This window comes from Hypanus sabinus, chromosome 8 (genome assembly GCF_030144855.1).
Source record: "Hypanus sabinus isolate sHypSab1 chromosome 8, sHypSab1.hap1, whole genome shotgun sequence".
NCBI lineage: Eukaryota > Metazoa > Chordata > Chondrichthyes > Myliobatiformes > Dasyatidae > Hypanus > Hypanus sabinus.
This window is the reverse complement of record NC_082713.1, coordinates 38,487,959-38,511,718: the sequence shown is the minus strand read 5'-3', so window position 1 is coordinate 38,511,718 and position 23,760 is coordinate 38,487,959. Positions and strand designations below refer to the sequence as shown.

The window sequence follows — 23,760 nt, the reverse complement described above, 5'->3', positions numbered from 1 at the left end:
GGGTGTCGTGTAGGAAACGATCCCTGTGCAACGCAGAGAAGTGTGGGGCGGGGCGGGGGAAGAGGAAGATGTGATCCAATTGTACAATTTTTGCATTTCTGGTGTGATTTGGTCAATACGTTCAGTGGCGTTAACAGAATGATATTTAAGCATGGCAACATTGCCCAGCCCCACCGTCTCGATGGCAACTCCGACCCCCGCCCGGGCCGAGCCTCCCTCAAGTCTCGCGGGACCAGCCCGCCGGGGGCGGGGCAAGCGGCGGCGGTCACGTGGTGCCGCCGGAAATGGCGGTCCTTAACGGTGATGATGGCTAGAGGGACCGAGCTGGTGAAAATGGAAACACGCAGTACGTCGCTCTTCCGGTCGGACGCCTGATTGCGGCTCCCGCCGGCCGAGGGACAGCACGCCGCTGACCATGGAGCACATCATAACGCCAAAGGTAAGGCCGACGGCAAGGAAATCAAAGCCGCCCATTTCCTCGATCCCACCCCCTTTGCCCACCAGTCCTCTCTCCGATTCCCATCTCATTCCCGATCTCCACACCATTCCCTCTCTCGATCTCACGTCCAATTCCCACTGCACGATCTCACGTCCCATTCCCTCTCCCGACCTCCCGCCCCATTCCCTCTCCCGACCTCCCGTCCCATTCCCTCTCCCGACCTCCCGCCCCATTCCCTCTCCCGACCTCCCGCCCCATTCCCTCTCCCGATCTCCCGTCCCACTCCCTCTCCCGATCTCCCGTCCCACTCCCTCTCCCGATCTCCCGTCCCATTCCCTCTCCCGACCTCCCGCCCCATTCCCTCTCCCGACCTCCCGCCCCATTCCCTCTCTCGATCTCCCGTCCCATTCCCTCTCCCGATCTCCCGTCCCACTCCCTCTCCCGATCTCCCGCCCCATTCCCTCTCCCGATCTCCCGTCCCATTCCCTCTCCCGATCTCCCGTCCCATTCCCTCTCCCGATCTCCCGCCCCATTCCCTCCCCCGATCTCCCGTCCCATTCCCTCTCCCGATCTCCCGTCCCATTCCCTCTCCCGATCTCCCGTCCCATTCCCTCTCCCGACCTCCCGCCCCATTCCCTCTCCCGATCTCCCGTCCCATTCCCTCTCCCGACCTCCCGCCCCATTCCCTCTCCCGATCTCCCGTCCCATTCCCTCTCCCGATCTCCCGTCCCATTCCCTCTCCCGACCTCCCGTCCCATTCCCTCTCCCGATCTCCCGTCCCACTCCCTCTCCCGATCTCCCGCCCCATTCCCTCTCCCGACCTCCCGCCCCATTCCCTCTCCCGACCTCCCGTCCCATTCCCTCTCTCGATCTCCCGTCCCATTCCCTCTCCCGATCTCCCGCCCCATTCCCTCTCTCGATCTCCCGTCCCATTCCCTCTCTCCGATCTCCCATCTCATTCCTTCTACGGTGTCCCGTCCCGTTCCCGCTACCGATCTCCCGCCCCGTTCCCGCTGCCGATCTCCCGTCCCATTCCCTCTCCCGACCTCCCGCCCCGTTCCCGCTACCGATCTCCCGCCCCGTTCCCGCTGCCGATCTCCCGCCCCGTTCCCGCTGCCGATCTCCCGCCCCGTTCCCGCTGCCGATCTCCCATCCCATACTCACTCCCGGATCTGCCGCCCATTCCGCGCTCTCTGATCCCTCCCCATTTCATCTTTTGCGTCCCGCCCAAGAGCTGGCTGAGTTGCCTCAACACCTGTCGCGTAGTGGCACTCACATCGACTGCGATGAAGTGCTTTGAGAGGTTGGTCATGGCTAGAATCAACTCTTGTTTCAGCAAGAACCTGGACCCGCTGCAATTTGCCTAACGCCTCAATAGGTCTCTAGCGAATGCAATCTCACTTGCTCTCCACTGGGATCACCTGGACAATAGCAATACTGCCGGTTATTGATTACAGAACGTTCAACACCATCACACACTCATTTCTAATCAACTAGCACCAAATCCTGGGCCTCTGCAACTTGATCCTTTACTTCCTCACCAGGAGCTTGCAGTCAATGCCAATGTGAAATAACATCTCCTGGCTGAAGATCAACACTGGCACACCACAAGGATGGGTGTTTAGCCCATTGCTGTGCTCTTTCTACATTCACGATAATGCGGCTAGGCATAGTTCAAACTACATCTGCACATCTGCCGACAGCATGTCTCGGAAAAGGTCCAAAGGGGGAGGGTGATCAGCCAGAACTTAGTACGTATTGGTACCAATGATATAGGTAGGAGAAAGGAAGTGGTCCTGAGGAGAGAATTTAGAGATTTAAGTAGAAAGCTGAAGAGGACCTCAAGAGTAGTCATCTCTGGATTACTTGTGCCAAGGGTTAGTGAGGGTAAGAATAGGATGATTTAGTAGATAAATGCATGGTTTAGGGACTAGTTCGGGGGCATGGTTTCAGATTTCTGAATCATTGGGTTCTCTCTGGGGAGAAGGTATGACCTGTACAAGAGGGATGGGTTACACTTGACACAAGAAAGTCTGCAGTTGCTGGAAATCCAGGCAACACACACAAAATGCTTGAGGAGCTCTGCAGGCCAGGCAGCATCAATGGAAAAGAGTTAACAGTCGATGTTTTGGGCCGAGACCCTTCACCAGAATGGAACACCTGAAGTCAAGGGGAACCAATATCCTTGCGGGCAGGTTTGCTAGACCTGTTGGGGAGGGTTTAAAATGATTTGGTGGGAGAAAGGGAACCAGAGTGATAGGGCTGACGATGGGGCAGTTGGTATACAACCAGACGCAGTGTGCTTTGAGACTCAGGAAAGATAGGCAGATTGTAGGGCAAAATTGCATTCAGTGGCAGGAATTGCAGTGTAACATGGGGACAAGATCGAAAAAAGTAACAATACAAGACTTAAGATAGGTGTCATGCAGTTTAGAGATTAGTAGGTATAATGTGGGCATTATTGAATTGTGGCTGAAAGAACATAGTTGGGATCTTGACTTCTAAGGATACACAGTGTATCAAAAGGTTAGGCAGAGGGGATGAGATAGCTTTGCTGGTAAAAAAAAAATCAAATCCTTGAGAAAGAAGTGACGTAAGATTGGAATATGTAGAATCCTTTTGGGGAAGAGTTAAGAAACTTCAAGGGTATACAGTCCCTAATGGAAGTTATATACAGGCCTCTGATCAGTAGCCAAGATGTGGGCTACAAATTACAATGGGAGATAGAAGGACAATGTTACAATAGTCATGGGGGATATCAATGGGTTGGGAAAATCAGGTTGGTGTTGGATTCCAAAAGAGAGAATTTGTAGAATGACTACAAGATGTCATTTTAGATCAGCTTGTGGTGGTTGAGCCCACTAGGGGAAAGGCAATTCTGGAATGGGTGTTGGGTAATGAACTGGATTTGATTAGGAATGTTAAGATAAAGGAACTCTCAGGAGGCAGTGATCAAAATATGACAGACCCCACCCTGCAATTCAAGAGGGAGAAGCTAAAATCAGATGTATCAGTCTTCCAGTATGATAGAGGCATGAAAGAGGAGCTGGCCAAAGTTGAGTGGAAGTGGACATCAGCAGGGGTGATGGCAGAACAGTAATGGCCAGAGTTTCTGTGAGAAATTAAGAAGGTGCAAGAAGTATTCTGAAGGCAAGGTGATGCAACTGTGGCTGAGAGTGGAAGTCAAAGACACCATAACTGCAAGAGAGGGTACATAACACAACAAAAATTGGTGGGAAGGCCGAGGATTGGGAAACTTTTAGAAATTAATGGAAGGGACCTAAAAAAGCCGAAAGGAAAGAAAAGATGAAATATGAAGGTAAGCTAGCCAATAATAGCAAAGAGGTTACTAACAAAAAGAGTAAAAGAGAAAGTAGATATCAGACCACTGAAAAATGATGCTGGAGAGGTAGTATTGGGAAATGAAAGAAATAGCAGATGAATTAAAAAAGTATTTTGTATCTATCTTCACTGTGGAATACATTAGCAGTATGCCAGAAGTTTGAGAGTGTTGTGGGGCAGAAGTGAATGCAGTTGCTATTACTGGAGAGGAGGTGCTTGGGAAACTGAAAGGTCAGATGACAGATAAGTCACCAGGACCAAATGGACTGCAGCCCAGGGTTCTGAAAGAGGTAGCTGAAGTGATGTGGAGCATTGGTGATGATTTTTCAACAATCACTGGATTCTAGCATGGCTTTGGAGGACTGGAAAATTCCACTTGTCACTCCACTCTTCAAGAAGGGAGGGAGGCAGTAGAAAAGAAATTATAGGCCAGTTAGCCTGACCTCAGTACTTGGGAAGATGGAGTTTATTGTTGAGGATGAGGTGTCAGGGTACTTGGAGGCACATGATAAAATAGGCCAATCAGCATGGTTTTGTTACGGGAAAATCTTGCTTGACAACCCTCTTGAAATTCTTTGAGGAAAAAAAAACAAGCAGGATAGACGCAGGATGGATGTTGTGTACTTGGGTTTTCAGAAGACCTTGGACAAGGTGCCGCACATTACAGGTAGTCCCCGAGTATTGAATGTCCGACTTATGGACAACTTGTACTTAGGAACTGAGGAAGCAGAACGCAGTCCGCCATTTTAAATCGGATCGCAACGCCGTCCACTATTTTAAGTTGTTGCCGTTGACACTGTGTTGAGTGTGTAACTTTGTATTTGGCTTAAATTTTTCTTAGCAAGATTAACCCTGACCCCCCCCCCCCCCCCCCCCGTCGGCTGGTGGTGCAGTGCCAGGCTGGAGAACAGAGCTTCCCAAGTTCAATCCAATGACAGACTGCTCCCGTGCCGGGTTAATGTCAATCCGGTGACTCCTGTACCATCTGTGCCGGGTTGATAATCGAGCTCGTAACTCGACATTGTAAAAAAAACACTGCCACCTCCGGTTTAAATTCCCACGCGGAATATTGTGGAGGATCAAATACAGTACCAAAACCCAGCACAGCCCCCACTCGTCCCATTTAACCTGTCTCAGTGCGGTGGACTTTAGGACCCGGGGATTTCAGTGCGGTGGTCCTTAACTCTGCCCCGATGAAAGCAACAATTATTACTAAGCAACACAGTGGTTTAATTATTGGAATACATATGTTTCTTAAGTATTTTATATGCATAGAAAGGTAAAATGTATACTATAAATTAAGACAAACTTTTGACTAACTGACGCTAAATAATACCGGATGTACTTGTTCCGACTTATGTACAAATCTGACTTAAGACGGACTCGGGAAGGGAACGTATGTAACCTGGGGACTGGCTATAGTCTGCTTAGCAAGGTAAGAACTCATGGTATTACTGGAAAGATATTAACATGGATAGAGGTTGGCAGGAGCCAAAGAATAGGAATAAAGGGACCCTTTTCTGATTAGCTGCTGGTTACTAGTGGTGGTCTGCAGGGGTTGGTGTTGAGACCATTTTTTTAAACGATATATAGCAATGATTTGGATGATGAAATTGTTGGCAGTGGCCGAGTTTTTGGACAATACAAAGAGTGGTGGAGGGGCAGGTAGTGTTGAGGAAACAGGGAGCAGAAGGACTTGGATAGATTAGGAGAATGGGCAAAGAAGTGGCAGATAGAATACAGTGTCAAGAGGTACACTGAATTACAGGAAGGATATTAATAAGGTTGAAAGAGTGCAGAGAAGGTTTACAAGGATGTTGCCGAGACTTGAGAAACTGAGTTACAGAGAAGGGGTGAATAGGTTAGGACTTTATTCCCTGGAGCTTAGGAGAATGAGTGAATGCAAGCAGGCTTTTTCCAATAGGTTAGGGGAGAAAAAAACCAGAGGACATGGGTTAAGGGTGAAAGGGGAGAAGTTTAAAGGGAACATTAGGGGGGTGGCTTTCTTCATACAGAGAGTGGTGGGAGTGTGGAATGAGCTGTCAAATGAAGTTGTAAGTGTGGGTTCCCTTTTAGCATCCAAGAAAAACTTGGACAGGTACGTGGATGAGAGGTGTATGGAGGGATATGGTCTAGATGCAGGTCAGTGGGACTAGGCAAAATGGTTGGGCACAGCCAAAAGGCCTGTTTCTGTGCTGTAATGTTCTATGGTTCTCTGTAATTGTATGGTCATGTACTGGTAGGAGGAATAAAAAGGTGGACTATTTTCTATGCAGACAGAAGATTCAAAAATCTGATGTCCAAAGGCACTTGGGCGTCCTCGCCTAAGGTTAACTTGCAGGCTGAGTCGAAGGCAACAGTGTTATGTGAAGATTAGAATATAAAAACAAGGATATAATGTTGAGGTTTTCCAAGGTACTGATGAGGCTTCACACAATATATATAAATATATAAGATAGCTTATATACTGTATATTGATTGAATATCCATCAAGTGATGCCAGGTTGTACATACGGTGACTGACAGGAAATAAGAACATAGTGGTGGTGTTGGTGAGTGGAGCGGTTGATCAGCCTTATTGCTTAATGAAAGTAACTGTTTCTGATTTTAGGAGTTCTGGTATGGATGCTACAAAGCATCCGCCCCTGATGGGAGTGTGGCAAACTGAACCCCCAAAAATGTCGTAGCTTTCAGTGAACTGCAGGGCTTGAGAGTAATGTGGGATTAGTGGATGGAGGAAGAGTGATTGGTAGTCAACGGATAGTGCTGAAGGGGATGTGTGATGTCATTGGGGAAGGGTGGTCTTGCTGTGCAAAAGAACAAGTGGTTAGCACTTGGAAAGTTACGGGTTTGGGGTAAGGTTTTCTCAAGACTGATGGGAAGAGGAGGTAGCAGTGCGGGTGAAGAGTCAGTTTTCTCTCCTTTTCTTGAATAGTGGGGATAGATTTACATTTTTATGAACTAAGGGATTTTGAAAGATGTCAACCACTGTTTCTATTGCTCCCACCTTCAAACCTGAAGATGCAGCTTTTTTGTTCCTGCAGATTTATTACTTTTCAGTCTCATTCAATTTTCTTACTTAATTCTAGACTAATGCTACTTTCTTTGAACTCTTCATTCATCCTTTGTACCTCACCACTATTTCCAGGCAGATTTTTATATCTTCTGTGATTATGCATACAGCATTTTGTTTAAATTGTCTTCATTTCCCTATCTTTGATATTATTTACCTTTTATCACTCTGTAAAGAACCAAATTAACCAGCTAATCTTTTTCCCTTTCACAGTTCTACAACAGCTCTTACTGTTTTTTTTTACCGTTTCTCAGAGCTAGCTCATGTATTCAGTTCTCCCTTGTAATGGTCTTTCTATGCTGAATCTGAGATTCTCTTTTTTTTTTGGCAAGCTTTTAAGGACTATCTTTTTCCTGTAATCTTTTGTTTCTCTTGACAGCCATAACTGAGCCACTTTTCCTGTTTTGATCTTTGCTTACTCTGATACTGTAAATTGCTGACTCTTTGAGGGACTAGTGACTGCAAACTGCACATCAGAAGAGGTGTTTTTCAGAAAGACCGTCATCAATGTATTATTTAACTCATACCCCAAAATGTGAAACATAAGAGCAAGACATTGACCCTGCATGAAGTGCAGTTAGTTATTTTAGAGTTAAGAACTAAAGTCCTAAGTCATAGTTTACTTCTGAAAGCTCAAATTTCTGCTGGAAGTGGAGGAAACATGCTAATTTATATCATTAGCTGTGTGACTAGATTCTGGCAAATGTTAGCTGCTATGAATTGACTTGGGGTGATTGTCCATTGGTCATTAATTGCCCTGGAAATGATCACTAGTGAGATCTAACATGGGCTAATATGAGGTGGTATAAATTTAAGGTGTTTGGTGGAAAGTATAGAGGGGATGTTAGAGGTAGTTTTTCTACACAGAGCGTGGTAAGTGCATGCAGTATTTTGCTAGTGGTTGTGGTAGGGGCAGGTGCATTAGGGACATTTAAGAGACTTTTAGAAAGACACATGGTGAGGGAAAAATGGCGAGCCATGTGGGAGGAAATTGCTAGATTGATGTTAGGGTTGGTTAAGGGTTGGCACAATATCTCGAGCTGAAGGACCTGTTCTGTTCTATGTTCTAGATAGCTTTTAGTGAGTAAGGTAAGAATGATGCAAGTGGCTTGATTTGAAGACACTTGATTTTAAAATGTTGCCTTTCAAAACATTTTTAAAGTATTATCTGTCTGTACAGCCTCTGATTAGGCTGCACTTAAAAAGCTGAGTTGGGGAAACTATGCTGTAAAAAGAACAAGGAGGCAGTATTTAAATGGTTGGGGTCAGAACTGAAAGATTACAGCTGCAGGAACAATTGAAAGGGTAGCGGACTTGTTTTTTTAAATCAATTAATAAAGGAACTAGAAATGAACTGTGGTAGATTTTTAGAATTCAGGATCCATTGGACAGGGCGGCAGAAGCAAGGATTGTATTGGGCCAGAAATTGTTTGTTTAGTCTGTTTGTGTAAATATGGCACAATTGACCTTCCCAATTCATAACTAGCTGATCCATAAGCAGACGGATGTTTTCACTGGCCCTTAACATACAGGACCTCCGAATCAGTGGGGCTTCCAGTGCTTGAGGAGTAATCTCTGCTTCAAAGATTCTCCGAATGTTTTGACAGCTGGCAAAACCTGACTGTTAACTTGGTCAGCTCTGTTGCCTGCAAAAATTGTGTTTTCTTTTTAATCTGTACATGTCTCTTTTTCAGTAGGTTTCAAAAAATATTAAAATTCATGTAAATAAAAAATACGAAGGATTTATTAAACTTTAGATTCACAGTATTTTACTTTTGGAACTGGAAATACATTACATTGTTTGGTAATTTTATTTGCTAATAATGAATAAAATGCAAGCATCACTGTTTCTTTTTGGATGTTAATGCTTGCAAGAGTCCCTTAAACAATAAAGATAAAATCTCTTTAACATAGTAGTCTTTTTTTAAAACCCTGATATTTTTTATTTTATTGAAATAACCTTTTGTTGCTGAGCATCAATTTGTAATTAAGTAATACATTTACCATGGTTAAGTACATACTATACACTTTCACTTTCATAAATGTTATTATAAATCACATTTATCATTCTACAAACGTTTGTACATCAACAAGGGCACCATGGTAGCATAACGGTTAATGTGAGCTTTTAAAGTTTGGGACATTGGTATTCATTTCCACTGTCACCTGAAAGGAGTCTGTATGCCCTCTTTGTGGAATGTTTTGGGTTTTCTCCAGTCTGGGTGCTCTGGTTTGCTCCCACAGTCCAAAGACTGGTTGGTAGGTAAATTGTTTTGTGATTAGACTAGGGTTAAATCGGAGGCTGCTGGGCGGTGTGGCTGCAAGGGCTTATTCCATGCTGCATCTCTCTCAATCAGTCAATCAATAAATAGTGGCCTACAAATACACCTCCTTATTTCTCAGTGGTTGTTGATTAAGAACATTTGTTCAATGCAGTGAAGTTTGTTTCAAAGTGAGAGGCTATCCGTTTCTGTTGCACTTGTTCAAATGTTTCAGAATTTAAAATGATTGTCTGCTTGTGTGTAGTTTCTTATTGATTCTATCGAATTTCTTTGTTCTACTGTGAATGCCTGCAAGGAAATGTATCTCAGGGTAGTATCTGGTAACATATAAATGCTTTTGATGATAAATTTACTTTGAACTCTGAACCTTGAAAACGAGTGTATCCAGATTGTTCTCATGCTGATAGTGTGATTTTTAAAAGTATCAATGAACTTAAAGCATTTTTCTATCTGTTGTTATTATGGCATGGTATCATTGGGGGGTGGGATATTAACTTGTTTCAGTTTCTGACCATGCCTAATGATTTGATGAAGAACGATTAAAAGGAGGACAATCGCGTGCATTACTTAGTTGAAAATAATTTATTCTGATTACATTTTTGTGAAATGTTTCCTGTGACACATAATATGTAAAATGTTTGTGCCTATCTATCACTATCAATGCCACAGTGCCTCTGAAATTTGCATCAGTTGTTTTGATTCTAAATGTGAACATAGGAGTTTTGAAAGCAGTGTTATATTAAGGCCCATTATGGCTGCTTCATTCTATATAAGTAACATGTTTTTTTTCAAGCCCGGTGGCTTTTATTTGCTGAGTTAATCACCATCTGTATCTGCATGTCTTTATGTGGTTTTTTAGTGTTATGGTGAAAGGCAAATAATTCCTCTACTGTGAATATAACTACTTAACTATTGAAGAACTTTAGTTCAAATTTTTAATTTTCATTTGCCTTTGTATTTCTTGCAGGTGGAATATGTAAAGTTGCTTGACCGGTTTACTTCGAAGAAACCAACACTGGGAACACTTTACTTGACTGCAACACATCTGATATTTGTAGAATCTACATCAGAGGTCCGAAAGGAGACATGGGTGTGTAATTGCATATTATTGTGCACTGCTTTTGTGCTAACATTTGACTCTTGAGAGTAAAAGTACCCACTAGTAATAAATGCTTATTTTGATGTTTGGGTTTTATATACTTTTGACGTCAATGAATTGCAATATTTGAAGCAGTATAAAACTGGCCTCTGATAGAAACAAAATTAGTGAAAAATTTTAAGCAAGTGATTAGAAAGTGACAAGGTTAATACTTCAGATTTTAGTTTCTGTTTATGCCTAACTTTTCCTGGTTTTCTAGAATCTGCAATAAGTTTGTGTGTCAGCTCGGTATCCTTACCCCAGTGAGTAATTTAAGGTAGAAGTTAGTTACTAGTGGGTGTCAGCAATATGAATTGTCTTTTGTTTCTCATTTTCACAATCTATTTGGATTCCTAGTGGGTAACAGTGGTATTTGTTTCAGTTTTCATTTTGATTACTTTATTTACAAGAGATTTGAGAACATTGCAATTGAAACTGCTGTTGCCAAATGAAAAACTACAGAATTCATGGCCAGACATTGAAACTAATTTGTTTTATTTCTTCTTATAGATCTTGCACCATCACATTTCAGCAATAGAGAAGCTTCCCCTTACTTCTGCAGGGTGTCCATTGTTAATCCATTGCAAGAACTTCAGAGTTGCACACTTCGTTATTGGTCGAGAGCGTGATTGCCATGATGTTTACAGTTCACTTCTCAGACTGTCACAACCAGGTACAATACACCCTTTGTAAACCTCCATGTAAATTTCTTAAGTTTCTTAGCACTTTCACTTGCCTTAGTTCTGTTCAGTAGCTGATGCATTGTTTTGGTATCTGATCACATATTTTCAAAATTTCCATATTATTTGTTACTTCAAGGTGATTGCTGTGAATGCCCAGCATAATCACAAACAGGAAATCTATGATGATGAAGCAAAATTTTCCTACTAGTTAAGTTGATTAGAAATCACTAGGGCTCTTTGAATAAAACCTAAATTTAAATGGGGTAACTGTGTTTTTGCTGGCTTTAATGATCCAGAGTGAGGTTCCTAATTGACTCAACTCCACTGTTCATATTATTTTTAATTGTACAATACAAAGACAATTTCACCTAGATCAAATGAATTTACTAAAAACAGACCATTATGTTGCTGCTTTAGAGGTTGACAGACATTGTTGCCACTCCATATTGTGTCAGTGTTGGATGATAAATAGGAAATATTAGAGAAAATCACAAATTAGTGAATGTATTTATTTGTCCCTCAACCATGATAATATTTCTGGCTGCTTCATAGATACATAATCAGGGCAAAGTTAACGGTGAATCAAAGAAAAAGATATTGAGTGATTAAAATCTTGGCTACAAGGAAATTCAGAGCTTGAAACAAACAAAAACATTCTTAATGCTCAACAAGTAGACATCGGAGGATGTTTCTCCTGGCTAAGAGTCTAGAATGCGGGTCACAATCTGAAAGTAAGGACTGCGCCACTTAGGATCAAAATGAGGGGAAAAGTAGTGAATCGTTGAAATTCTCTGCTCCCGAAGACTGATGGCTCAGTCATGACCATATTCAACATCAAAGTTGATTGATTTCTGCTATTAGGACAGTTATCAATATGGAGATGGGTTAGGAAAATTGTGTTGAGCTTGAGGTCTACCTTGTTTGTTGAGTGAGTTTCTATTGATGCAGTTTCTGTGGACCAGATTTAACAATGACAGAGCTGCCAGCTTTGCAGTGAAAAGAATGAGGATGCAAAAGAGTTCGGAGTTTAAGGGACATAAATTTTTTAGAGGTTGACAGTACAGGGATGTGAAAAGTTATGGTAAAAGGAGAGATGATGAACCTTAAGGGATGTCAAGAATGATTGAAAAGAGATAAATATTTAATCAATATACTGGTGGTGGCTGGTAAAAAGACTTTTACTAGGAAATGGTTATCACAGGAGAGCCCAACTTTAAATACGTGGATGGAAATTACAATGGACATTTACAAAATGGAGAAGGTAACAACATCTGTTAACCATAAGCTGGAACAATTTGATTCATACTGGGAAAAATGGTTTAACTACATAATGCCTCATAGGCCTGATTTTATTCTCACAAATCAATGAATCTGTTGTAAAAAAAAAGATCGCTCCCTACTTGTACATAGTTCTTTCCTTTTGCTTGTTTTTTCTTTCCACTCTTTTCTATAAGTGTATACGTCAGATAAATACTTTGTGGAGATTTGTGATATATATAATTATATGATATATATGTACAATGTCTGAAATACATCTTATGGAAATGTTTGATGATGAACTTCAATAAAAAAATAAATTACAAAAAAAAGGGAACTTAGAATTAATGTCTTGAGGTCTTGGGAACAGAAGTATATAAAAAAAGACTGCATGTGATCTGAACAAGGTAGCAAAGTTTTGGATAAGCTAATGTTTATGATGATAGGAGGCTGGCCAGGGAAGCATTAAAATGGACCTTGTAATTGCCGAAAATATGCACTACTATTTCAACAATATTGGCAGGAACAGGGATAAAATACTGAACTGGGATGATGGATATTTTTTGGATTGTAGAGGACATGGAATAAAAATGTCAAGAAACCTGTTGGGATTTTGATGCTAGAAGAATGTTGGTTCTGGAAAACATGGACAGGGATCTGTTTTATTTATAAAGTGAAGTGAAGCAACAGGTATTTGTTAACTAGTGTGTTCTTCTAGGGGCTGAATCACACACTCATTCCTTGCACAGATTTTCAAATCTGTTTTTAGTGAATAGCCAGTTGTACTTTAAGGTGTCAAAAATTGAGGCAATGCTTTTATGTTGTAATTCTATGTTTGGAAATTATATGCAGTGCAAGAAAAATAAGAGAACTCTCTATAGAGAATTGCTTTGATTCTGTCCTAATTTGCAGTGCCTACTCACAAACTATCTTTGTTAGCTCATTTCATTATGGGAAACTTGTGTCAGCATTTTAGTTACTTTTTAAAATATTTTAGAAGTTTGAAACTGCAAAATTTCCAAAGGGTGCTTACCTAAAAGGATAGCATTGTGTAGTACAGTAACATTTTGTTCGATGCAATAGAAACAATTTTGAGAAGAAACATTTGGTTAAGCACACTGCAGGCCAATTCTAGATTTTGAACGGGTTCCATTTTTATAGACATCCGTAAGTTGGTTTTGTCCGTATGTCAGAAAATACACAAAAACACTCGATTAGTTAACCATTGCTCCACAGTATTTTAATGAGTGATGTTGATTAGGGAACATTAACATTTATTCATTTAATGTCTTCTGCCTTCTTTCAATGGTACAAAATCAGTGTCCCACAAAGTGTCTGGTTTCAATGGGCTTGAAGTATCAGTGGCGATTGCATAGTTTAATAAGTGTCATTGTGGCAGTACCAATAGAAGTGGTTGCTTCTCATTTGCCTGGCGAAGTTGCAAGTAAGCAGGTGCTTTTTCATGGTTGGTCTTTTTGGATTTAAGAATATTTATTGGAGTTCTGATGAAGGGTTTCAGCTTGAAATATCAACTGTATATTCCCCTCCGTAGCTGCTGCTGCCTGACCTACTGAGTTCTCCAGCATTTTGTATGTGTTGCTCAAGATTTCCAGCATCTGCAGAATCTCTTGTGTTTAGTGTCATTGCTGGGATATTTTGAATGCAATATTATGGAATTACACATTTCAGGGAATCTGAGACATTGATTTCAAGTTGCTTAGTTTATGAGTCTTGTTAAACTCAGGGGTTCTGGTGCATGTGAACTGTAATGTGTATTTTCGTGGTAGAACAATATAATTGATGAGTAGTTCACAGAGGTCCAATGAAATTGTACGATAAATCAAGCGCACTTTCACAATTAAATTATTGTAAATCAGTCATTTGTACTCACCCTCATCAACATGGAAAACACTCGAAGAAAAGCATGTGATGCAGCTTTTAAGTTAAAGGCGATCAATCTGGCGGTTGAAGAAGGAAATTGAGCTGCTGCACATAATCTTGGCATAAATGAATCGATGGTGAGACGGTGGAGACGCCAGCGTGAAGAACTGAGTCAATGCAAAATGATGACAAAAGCTTTCAGAGGTAATCATAGCAGATGGCCCGAACTTGAAAACTTTCTTGAAGACTGGGTTAACACACAGAGAGCAGGCGGCCGCGGTGATTCCACCGTGCAGATCAGACTGAAGGCTAAAGCAATCGCCACCAAAATGAAAATCGAAGATTTTAGAGGTGGGCCATCGTGGTGTTTTAGATTTATGAGACGAAAAGGCCTGTCCTTCAGGGTACGCACGACTCTGTGTCAGCAGCTCCCTCCCAACCACGAGGAACAACTTGCTAACTTCCGCACATTCACTCAAACAAAGATAGCGGAGAATTCCATCGGGCCAGATGATATCATAAATATGGATGAAGTACCTTTGACGTTTGACCTGCCTCTCACTCGGACTGTTAATAAAAAAGGTGACTCGTCCATCACACTGAAAACAAGTGGCCATGAGAGAACGCATTTTACTTGTGTTCTGAGCTGCACAGCATCCGGACTAAAGCTTCCACTGATGGTGATTTTTTAAGCGGCTGACAATGAAAGTTCAGTGAAAGCTGCCATCAAGAGTACAAACTCAATTCCAGCTGTAATTCCTGGAGGCACCACGAAGTATTTGCAGCCACTGGACATCAGCGTGAACCGGGCATTTAAAGTGGCGCTGCGCGTTGAGTGGGAGGCTTGTATGACGAGCGGTGAGAAATCCTTTACCAAAACAGGACGCATGCGAAGAGCATCTTTAACTCAAGTGTGCCAGTGGATCCTAAATGCGTGGAGCCGTGTCACAACATCCACCATCATCAACGGGTTTCGAAAGGCTGGACTGCTGCATGATGAAGACGACCGCGTGCGCTCAAGTGAGAGCAACAACGAAGAGACTGAAGTGAGTGACGAGATCCTGAGGTTGTTCAATTCGGACTCTGAAGAAGAGGACTTTGATGGTTTTAGTGCGCAGGAGGAAGATGAAGAAGGCGATCAATAACTTTTCCTGGTAGGCTGCAGTATATATATTTTTTTTACCAGTCGTTAGGAGATATTGGAATGTTGTTCGTGCACTGTTCAGTAAAAAAGTATACGCAACGTAATTTGTGTGTTACCGATACGTATGTATATTTAAAAGTAGCTGTGTTACAGGCACTGTTCGAAAAAAAGCATTTGCAATATGTATTTGTTTATGTTACCATACGGATTTAATTAAAAGTTAAAAAATCCTCACGTGTAATATCTTTCTGTGTAAATATCTCATATTACAACGTGGGACACCTGCGGCTTAAAATCCGGTGCGGCCTGTACAAGTACAAAATTGATTTTCTGTCTAAAATTAGAGCATGCGGCTTTTAATCAGGTGCGCTCTGTAGTCCGGAATCTACGGTACTTTGATCTTTTCTTTTGTGGTAGTAAAGTTTGACTGCAGATTCAACTATGCTTTGAAGATTTGCATTAAGTGATTCCTTTAATGGTACTGATGTCTTGGACACATCTAGATGGCATTTTATTTATCTCACAAATGAGTTAGACAAAAAAGTGTTGCTACAAAGGACAGATCTATCTGCTAAATTGTGTGCAAAACTTAATTGTCACTGAACTTAGTCTGGGTTCCTACACAATAAGAACCAGAGACTGTCTCCTTTTCTGTTAGCTGCATGGACTTCAGCACATTCCTGCACACTTCGGCACTGACTCATCTGGCCTGGATCTTACAATCTGCACCAGGATGCTGCTTATTTTGTTTGTGGGATGTGTTCACACAGAGGAACAGCATAATTTAAAAACCTCATGGGTAATTAGGGATATCTTGCCTATAAACCTGTCATGAATTTGATAATGTTCCATTCAGTAACATATTGGCATTCAGTATTATTATGGTTTATATATAAAATTTTTATTGATGATTGTTAAGGGTGTTCCTTTTATACATGAGCAGTTTTATCTTTATTAACTTTGCAACAAAATTGATTACATTTCAGTGGAGTATGAGGAACTTTATGCTTTCTCATACAACCCTAAACATAAGGAAATGGAGAGAGACATCGGCTGGAAAATGATAGATTTAAGGGAAGAATTTCAGCGAATGGGAGTACCTAATGGACACTGGGAGCAGACCGATGTCAATGAAAATTATCAGGTGAGCAGTTCTTTTGTACTTTTTTATAAGCCAGGTATGATCACAGTTACAGGTATCATTGATGGGATCACAGTTCCCAAATAGTTATCACAACTTAGTTTAATTGTTAGTCTTAGCATTAGCTTAGTTGAATACAGTTTATGAATATGAGCCAGCAGATCCTTGGAATTTGTGCTTAGTTTAGGGTCTCTTAATTTATCTGATTTTGCCAGAGCAAATGATTGGTTGTCATGTACGAAGCTTAGGGTAAACAGTGGTTACAGTTTCACTCTCTATTTCTTGTTTACTCATGCTGGAAAGTGTGCAAATGTGAATTTGAAGTTCTCTCTCCAGACACTTTGTAACACTGTCCAGACTGATATCTGAAAAAAAAAATCCATTCGACAGTCTTCCAAAGACAGTCTATCTAAAACCAAAACAGAACAAGAATTTGCATCTCGGGGGGGATGACAATACAGATCCCTAATTTCACTTGAAATATTTTTCCAGCACAGATACAAAATAAACCCAATTCTAAATGTTACAGTATTTTCATCTCATACTTTTATGTTGTTTTTGCCAATGTTCTGTATTCCTGGAGCCTTGAATTTGAAACTGCCTTCCTTATTTATAAGAGCTGAATCAATATCCTATTTAGTTTCCGCTTTTGGTGGATTTCCAACATCACCAGCAAAGATCACTGCTGGAATTTCACTTTCCTGCAGGCAGTGACAAGTTCATTTTAAGAAAACTTACACTGAGCTTGACTAACTTGTTTAAACTTACCTTGTTTTTTGTGCTAATATTGACATTGATTAGGTTTCGAAAGGATAGGAATTAATTTAAATTGTTTTATAAGGTGATGGAATCTAATCTGGATTGGGAAAAAATATAGAATTAATTGCTTAGATCTTAAAACAGTTTTTGCATGGAAACACTGAGGTGAATGGTTGGTTTCTATGACTAATGGTGGGATTATGTTAAAAGAGACCTATCATAAAATCTGTTTGTTATGCTTGTCAGTATATTTTGCTGATTCATTTTTCTGAACCAGCCAAACTATTCGCTGACTCTGTGGTGAAAAATGGCTTTAAACTTTCCAGTAGCTGACATCTCTGATGTGAGAATAAAACTTACAGAGTTCACTAGATCGATGTATTTAGTTTGAAATACGATTATTCATGATTTCATCAAAATCTGGCCTGTTTCTAAAGTCTGAACTTCAGTTTTCCAGGGAATATCTAGACTAAAGTTCAAAACATATCTGCAGCTTGTTAAATTTTAAAGCTTTTCTTCCATTCCTAGCATTAGTGACTAATCTTTAAGTATTGCTTCATTCCTTTTGAAAAGATTTTGTAAATATGAAAAATTGCATTGCAGTGCAATCCAAAGGTGAACAGAAAAATAGCTATTACTGTAGTTGGAATAATTAATTGATATTATTATTCATGTCTGTGTAAATTTTTAGATGTCAGGAAAATAAATGTTCAAAACCTTGTCAAACAGTTCTAGTCATAGAGTGAGAACCTGGAAACAATTCCTCTGGCCCAACGCATCTGTGCAGACCATCAGGCACTCGTTTGTACACTAACATATGCTGTTGTATAAATCTGATTTGGTAAAAGATACATTTTTAGTTGATGAGAAAGATGATAGAAATAAAATTAATGAACTGCTTTGTTAAGTCAATATCATTATTAAAATTGATCCAGAAGCATTTGTCATGGATTTATTAAAACATTTAGACCTTGCAGTGTTGTGAAGTCCATTATTGAATATGAAACTCAAATGTTCATACTAGATGAAAGGCGACCATGTTTCTGACTTCATTTGGCATTCGTTCCTGCAATATTACATCAGTATGGCAGTGACAATGAAAGCAGAAGAGAGCAAAGGTGGTCACGTGGGCAGAAATGGCTGCTGGATGTTGTGGGTTTACACATTTCAAATGTGATAGGGAGGGAGTGGCATTACTCATCAGTGATAGCATCACAGCTGCAGAGAAGTTGTGTATGATTGTCTTCTGAATCAGAGTCAAAGTCAAAAACAGGAAGGGAGAGCAATCTCTCGAGAGTATTCTATGTAACCCCCTCCCGCAAATAACAACAGAATAAGAAGGTGGGGGGAGTGGAAGGAGACAAGGTAGAATGTGATAGGTGAGGCCACATGGGTGGGGGAGGGGGAATGGAGTAAGAAGCTGGGAGGTGATAAGTGGGAAAGGCAAAAGACTGGAAAAGAAAGAATCTGAGGAGAAGAGAGTGGACCATGGGGGAAGGGGAAGGAGGAGGGGAAACCAGGTGATAGGCTGGCGAGGAGAAGAGGTAAGAGGGAACTGGGGAAGGGGGAAAAATGATCAGAAATTGGAGAAATCGATGTTCATGCCATTGGGTTGGAGGCTATCAAGATGGAGTATGAGATGTTGCTTCTCCAACATGAGAGTGGCCTTATCATGGCAGAAGAGGATGTTATGGATTGCCATGTTGGAATGGAATTGGAGATAGGAGTTAAAATGGTTGGCCACTGGGAAGTCCTGCTTTTTGCAGATCGAGTGGAGGTGCTCGATAAAGCGGTCTCCTAATCTGCATAACTCGTCGCCGTATCTACATGGACCTACTAACTTTTTGTGATTCATACATAAGAATACCTAGATACAAATGAACTTAACACAGTTACAGTCTGACCCTCCATATCATTAAACTAAATAGTACACAATTGAAGGCCAGGAGTTATTGCTGGTTTCACGCACTTGCGAACTAAAAACTGTACTTATTAAAAATCTGCTTTCTTGTAATAAAATTTCAACTCTTGTTAACATACTACTTTCTATATAATAACATTTGTATACCAGCCTTTTATGTGACATCTTATCAAATGCCTTTTGGAAATCTAAATACACTCAATAGCCACTTTATAGTACGCTCTGTGCTTAATCAAGTGGCCACTGAATGTGTATTTGTGGCTTACTGATGCTGTAACCCATGCATTTCAAAATTTGATGAGCTGTGCATTCAGTGATGCTTTTCTTCACACCACTGTTAAAATGCGTGGTTATTTGAGTTACTGTCACCTTCTGTCAGCTTGAAAAACTCTGGCCATACTATAACCTCTGTCAATAATGAGATTTTTGTCCACAGGACTGCCACTCACTGCAGGTCTTTTTATTTTGTTTTTCGCACCATTCCCAGTAAACTCCAGAGACTGTTGTGCATGAAAATCCCGGGAGATCAGTGGTTTCTGAGGTACTTAACCCATCTCATCCGGCACCATCATTCCATGGTCAAACTCACTTAGATCACATTTCTTCCCCATTCTGCTGTTAGGTCTGAACAACGACTGAATCTTGACCATATCTGCATGCTTTTATGCATTAAGTTGTTGTCTCATGATTGGCTGATTAGGTATTTGCATTCACGAGCAGCTGTACCTAATAAAGTGGCCACTGAGTGTACACTACAACAACGGTTTCCCCTCTATCGATTCTGCTTGTTAAATCCTCAGAGACCTAGTTAATTCATCAAGCATCGTTTACCTTTCATGAAACTGTGTTGATACAATTTGACCAAATTAAGCTTTCCTTAATGATGAGTTATTTCTTCTTTAATTATTGACCCTGGTATCTTGCCAACAATAAATATCAAGCTAACTGGCCATAATTTTCAACCACTTGTCTCTCTCATGTTCAATAACCTTGTCAAAATAGTGAGCTCATCAGCAGATTTGGAAATGGCATAGCTAGTAAAGTTGCTACCTCACAGAGCCGGTGATCTGGGTTCAATTTTGACCCTTACTGCTATCTGCCCGGAGTGCACATTTTCCCTGTGAACTGCATGGGTTTCCTTCTGGTGCTCCAGTTTTCTCCCACTCCTCAGTGCATGCGAGTTGGTGAATAACTTGTCATTGTAAATTGCTGCCAGTGCGTAGATGAGTGGCAGAAAACGGGGGTTTATGTGCAAGGATTAAAATGGAATTAGTGCAGAATTAGTTTAAATAGGTGCTTGATTGTCATGATTGTGTCAATGGATCTGTTTCTTTGCTGTATAACTTTAGGTTTCTATTCACTTTTAATATTGTACATCTCAAAAACTGACTTCAGTCCAGAAACATATGTGATTTCTAAATGATGCTATATCCAAAATTAACACAGTTAAGTATGAGTTCAAGTTTACCCAAGGCTATTTCAGTAGGTTCTTTTTAATTCTAGTTTGAAATTTAACTTAGAACATAGAAAACCTATAGCACAATACAGGCCCTTCAGTCCTTAAAGCTGTGCCAACCGTGTCCTTACCTGAGAAATTACCAAGGGTTACCCATAACCCTCTACTTTTCTGAGCTCCAGGAGTCTTTTAAAAGACATTATCGTATCTGCCTTCACCACCGTCGCCATTCCACACACTCACCACTCGAGTAAAAGGCTTGTCCTTGATATCTCCTCTGTACCTAATGCCAAGCACTTTAAAACTGTGCCCTCTCCTGCTAGCCATTTCAGCTCTGGGAAAAGGCCTCTGACTATCCACATGATCAGTGCCTCTCATCATCTTATGAACCTCTATTAGGTCACCTCTCATTCTCCATTGCTCCAAGGAGAAAAAGCCAAGTTCACTCAACCTATTCTCATATGACATGCTCCCCAATCCAGGCAACATCCTTGTAAATCTCCTCTGCACCCTTTCTATGGCTTCCACATCCTTCCTATAGTGAGATGACCAGAACTGAGCACAGTAGTACAAGTGGGGTCTGACCAGTGTCCTATATAGCTGCCTCTCGGTTCCTAAACTCAATCCCACAATTGATGAAGGCCAATGCTCCATATGGTTTCTTAACCACAGTCAACCTGCGTAGAAGCCTTGAGTGTCCTATGGACTTGGACCCCAAGATCCCTCTGATCCTCCACACTGCCAAGAGTCTTACCATTTGTACTATATTCTGTCATCATATTTGACCTACCAAAATTAACCACCTCACACTTATCTGGGTTGAACTTCATCTGCCACTTTTCAGCCCATGTTTGCATCCTATCAATGTCCCACTGTAACATCTGACAGCCCTGCACACTATTCAAATCACCTCCAACGTTTGTGTCATCAGCAAACTTACTAACCCATCCCTCCACTTTCTCACCCAGGTCATTTATAAAAATTGTGAAGAGAAGTGGTCCCAGAACAGATCCCTGAGGCACACCACTGGTGGCCGACCTCCATGCAGAATATGACCCGTCTGCAACCACTCTTTCTGTGGGCAAACCAGTTCTCGATCCACAAACCAATGTCTCCTTGGATGCCATGCCTCCTTACTTTCTCAATAACCCTTGCATGGGTACCTAATCAAATGCCTTGCTAAAATCCATATACACTACATCTACTGCTCTACCTTCATCAATGTGTTTAGTCACATCCTCAAAAAATTCAATTAGGCTTGTACGGCATGACCTGCCTTTGACAAAGCCATGCTGACTATTCCTAATCATTATGCCTCTCCAAATGTTCATACATACTGCCTCTCAGGATTTTCTCCATCAACTTAGCGACCACTGAAGTAAGACTCGCTGGTCTATAATTTCCTGGGCTATCTCTACTCCCTTTCTTGAATAAGGGAACAACATCCGCAACCTCCAATCCTCCAGATCCTCTCTCTTCCCCACTGATGATGCAAGTATCATCGCTGGAGGCTCAGCAATCTCCTCCCTCGCCTCCCACAGTAGCCTAGGGTACCTCTCATCCGGTCCCAGTGATTTATCCAACTTGGATGCTTTCCAAAAGCTCCTGCACAACCTCTTAATATCTACATGCTCAAGCTTTTCAGTCCACTGCAAATCATCCGTACAATCACCAAGATCCTTTGCCGTAGTGAATACTGAAGCAAAGTACTCATTAAGTATCTTTGTTATCTCCTTCGGTTCCATACACACTTTTCCACTGTCTCACTTGATTAGTCCTATTCTTTCACGCCTTATCCTTTTTGCTGTTAACATAGTTGTAGAATGCCTTGGGGTTTTCCTTAATCCTGCCTGCTAAGGCCTTCTCATGGCCCCTTCTGGCTCTCCTAATTTCTTTCTTGAGCTCCTTCCTGCTAGCCTTATAATCTTCTAGCTCTCTATTATTACCTAGCTTATACAACTTTTCGTAAGCTCTTCTTTTCTTCTTGACTAGATTTACAACAGCTTTTGTACACCACGGTTCCTGTACCCTGCCATCCTTTCCCTGTCTCATTGGAACATACCTATGCAGAACGCCACGCAGATATCCCCTGAATATATGCCACATTTCTTATGTACATTTCCCTGAGAACATCTGTTTCCAATTTATGCTTCCAAGTTCCTGCCTGATAGCCTTTCCTCTGGCTGTACTCCTTCCCACTTCAGGATATCGTGGACACGATCAGAAACATCCCAGACCCGGGCACCTGGGAGGCAAGCTACCATCCGTGCATCTTTCCTGCGTCCACATAATCGCCTGTCTGACCCCCTAACTATAGAGTCCCCTGTTACTAATGCCTTCCTCTTCCTATCCTTACCCTTCTGAGCCACAGGGCCTGACCCTGTGCCAGAAGCGCAGCCACTATTGCTTCCCCCAGGTAGTTCCCCCCCCCCCCAACAGTACTTCAGCAGGAGTACTTATTGTCAAGGGGTACAGCCACAGGGGTGCTCTATAGCTTCTGCCCTTCCCTATCCTGACTGTTACCCACTTATCTGTCTCCCCAGGCCCCAGTGTGACTACCTGCCTATAGCTCCTCTCTATCACCTCCTCACTCTCCCTGGCCAGATGAAGGTCATCGAACTGCATCTTCAGTTCCCTAACCCGGTCCTTAAGGAGCTGCAGCTTGACACACCTGGCGCAGACATGGACATCCAGAAGGCTGGTAGTCTCCTGGTCCTCCCACATCTGACGCCAAGCACAGAAAACCAGCCTCACACACATACTTCCTGTCTCTATTCTACTCAGGCAGCCTACCTTGCCTTGACCCGTAAATGCTGAAGCCCCGTTGAGCCAAAGCCTTCCTACTCTTGTCTCGCTCTACTCCGTCGCCTGCTCTGTAAGGTGTCTCCTTTTAAACTCTTCTTGCTGTTCTCACTGGCTGGTGCGTTTGTGCAGTCGTGCCCCGATCAAGCCGCTGAAGACATAACCATCTCCCTTTCAACTCTTCTCAGTTTGATCGGGGCATGACTCGCTGGCTGACGTCCACGCGCTTGTGCAGTCGTGGCCCAATCAAACCGCTAAAGAAATAACCGTTCCCTTGAAACTCTTCTCACTGTTCTCACTGGCTGATGTTCATGTGCCTGTGCAGTCGTGCCCCAATTAAACTGCTGAAGAAAAAAAATTGTCCAAGAGTTTGCAGATGCTCGAATCTGGATCAACAGTCTTAAGTCCTGATGCAGTGTTTTGACTCAAAACATCGACAATT

The 23,760-nt window shown here is 41.8% G+C and overlaps 1 protein-coding gene across 3 annotated transcripts in view; it reads left to right on the top strand.

Annotated features, from left to right (window-relative positions):
* Positions 1–230: 230 nt before the first annotated feature.
* mtmr8 (myotubularin related protein 8) overlaps positions 231–23,760 on the top strand; it is a 44,950-nt gene continuing 21,420 nt past the window's right edge. For 2 of the 3 annotated variants that reach the window (XR_009513527.1, XR_009513526.1), the window contains exons 1-4: positions 231–439; positions 10,104–10,226; positions 10,785–10,947; positions 16,226–16,383. Coding sequence is in view for 1 of the 3 variants with exons in the window: in XM_059976972.1 (XP_059832955.1) it covers positions 416–439; positions 10,104–10,226; positions 10,785–10,947; positions 16,226–16,383 (468 nt within the window). In the remaining 2 variants the exon portion in view is untranslated. The remainder of the gene's footprint in view (positions 440–10,103; positions 10,227–10,784; positions 10,948–16,225; positions 16,384–23,760) is intronic. The other variant, XM_059976972.1, reaches the window with a different exon arrangement.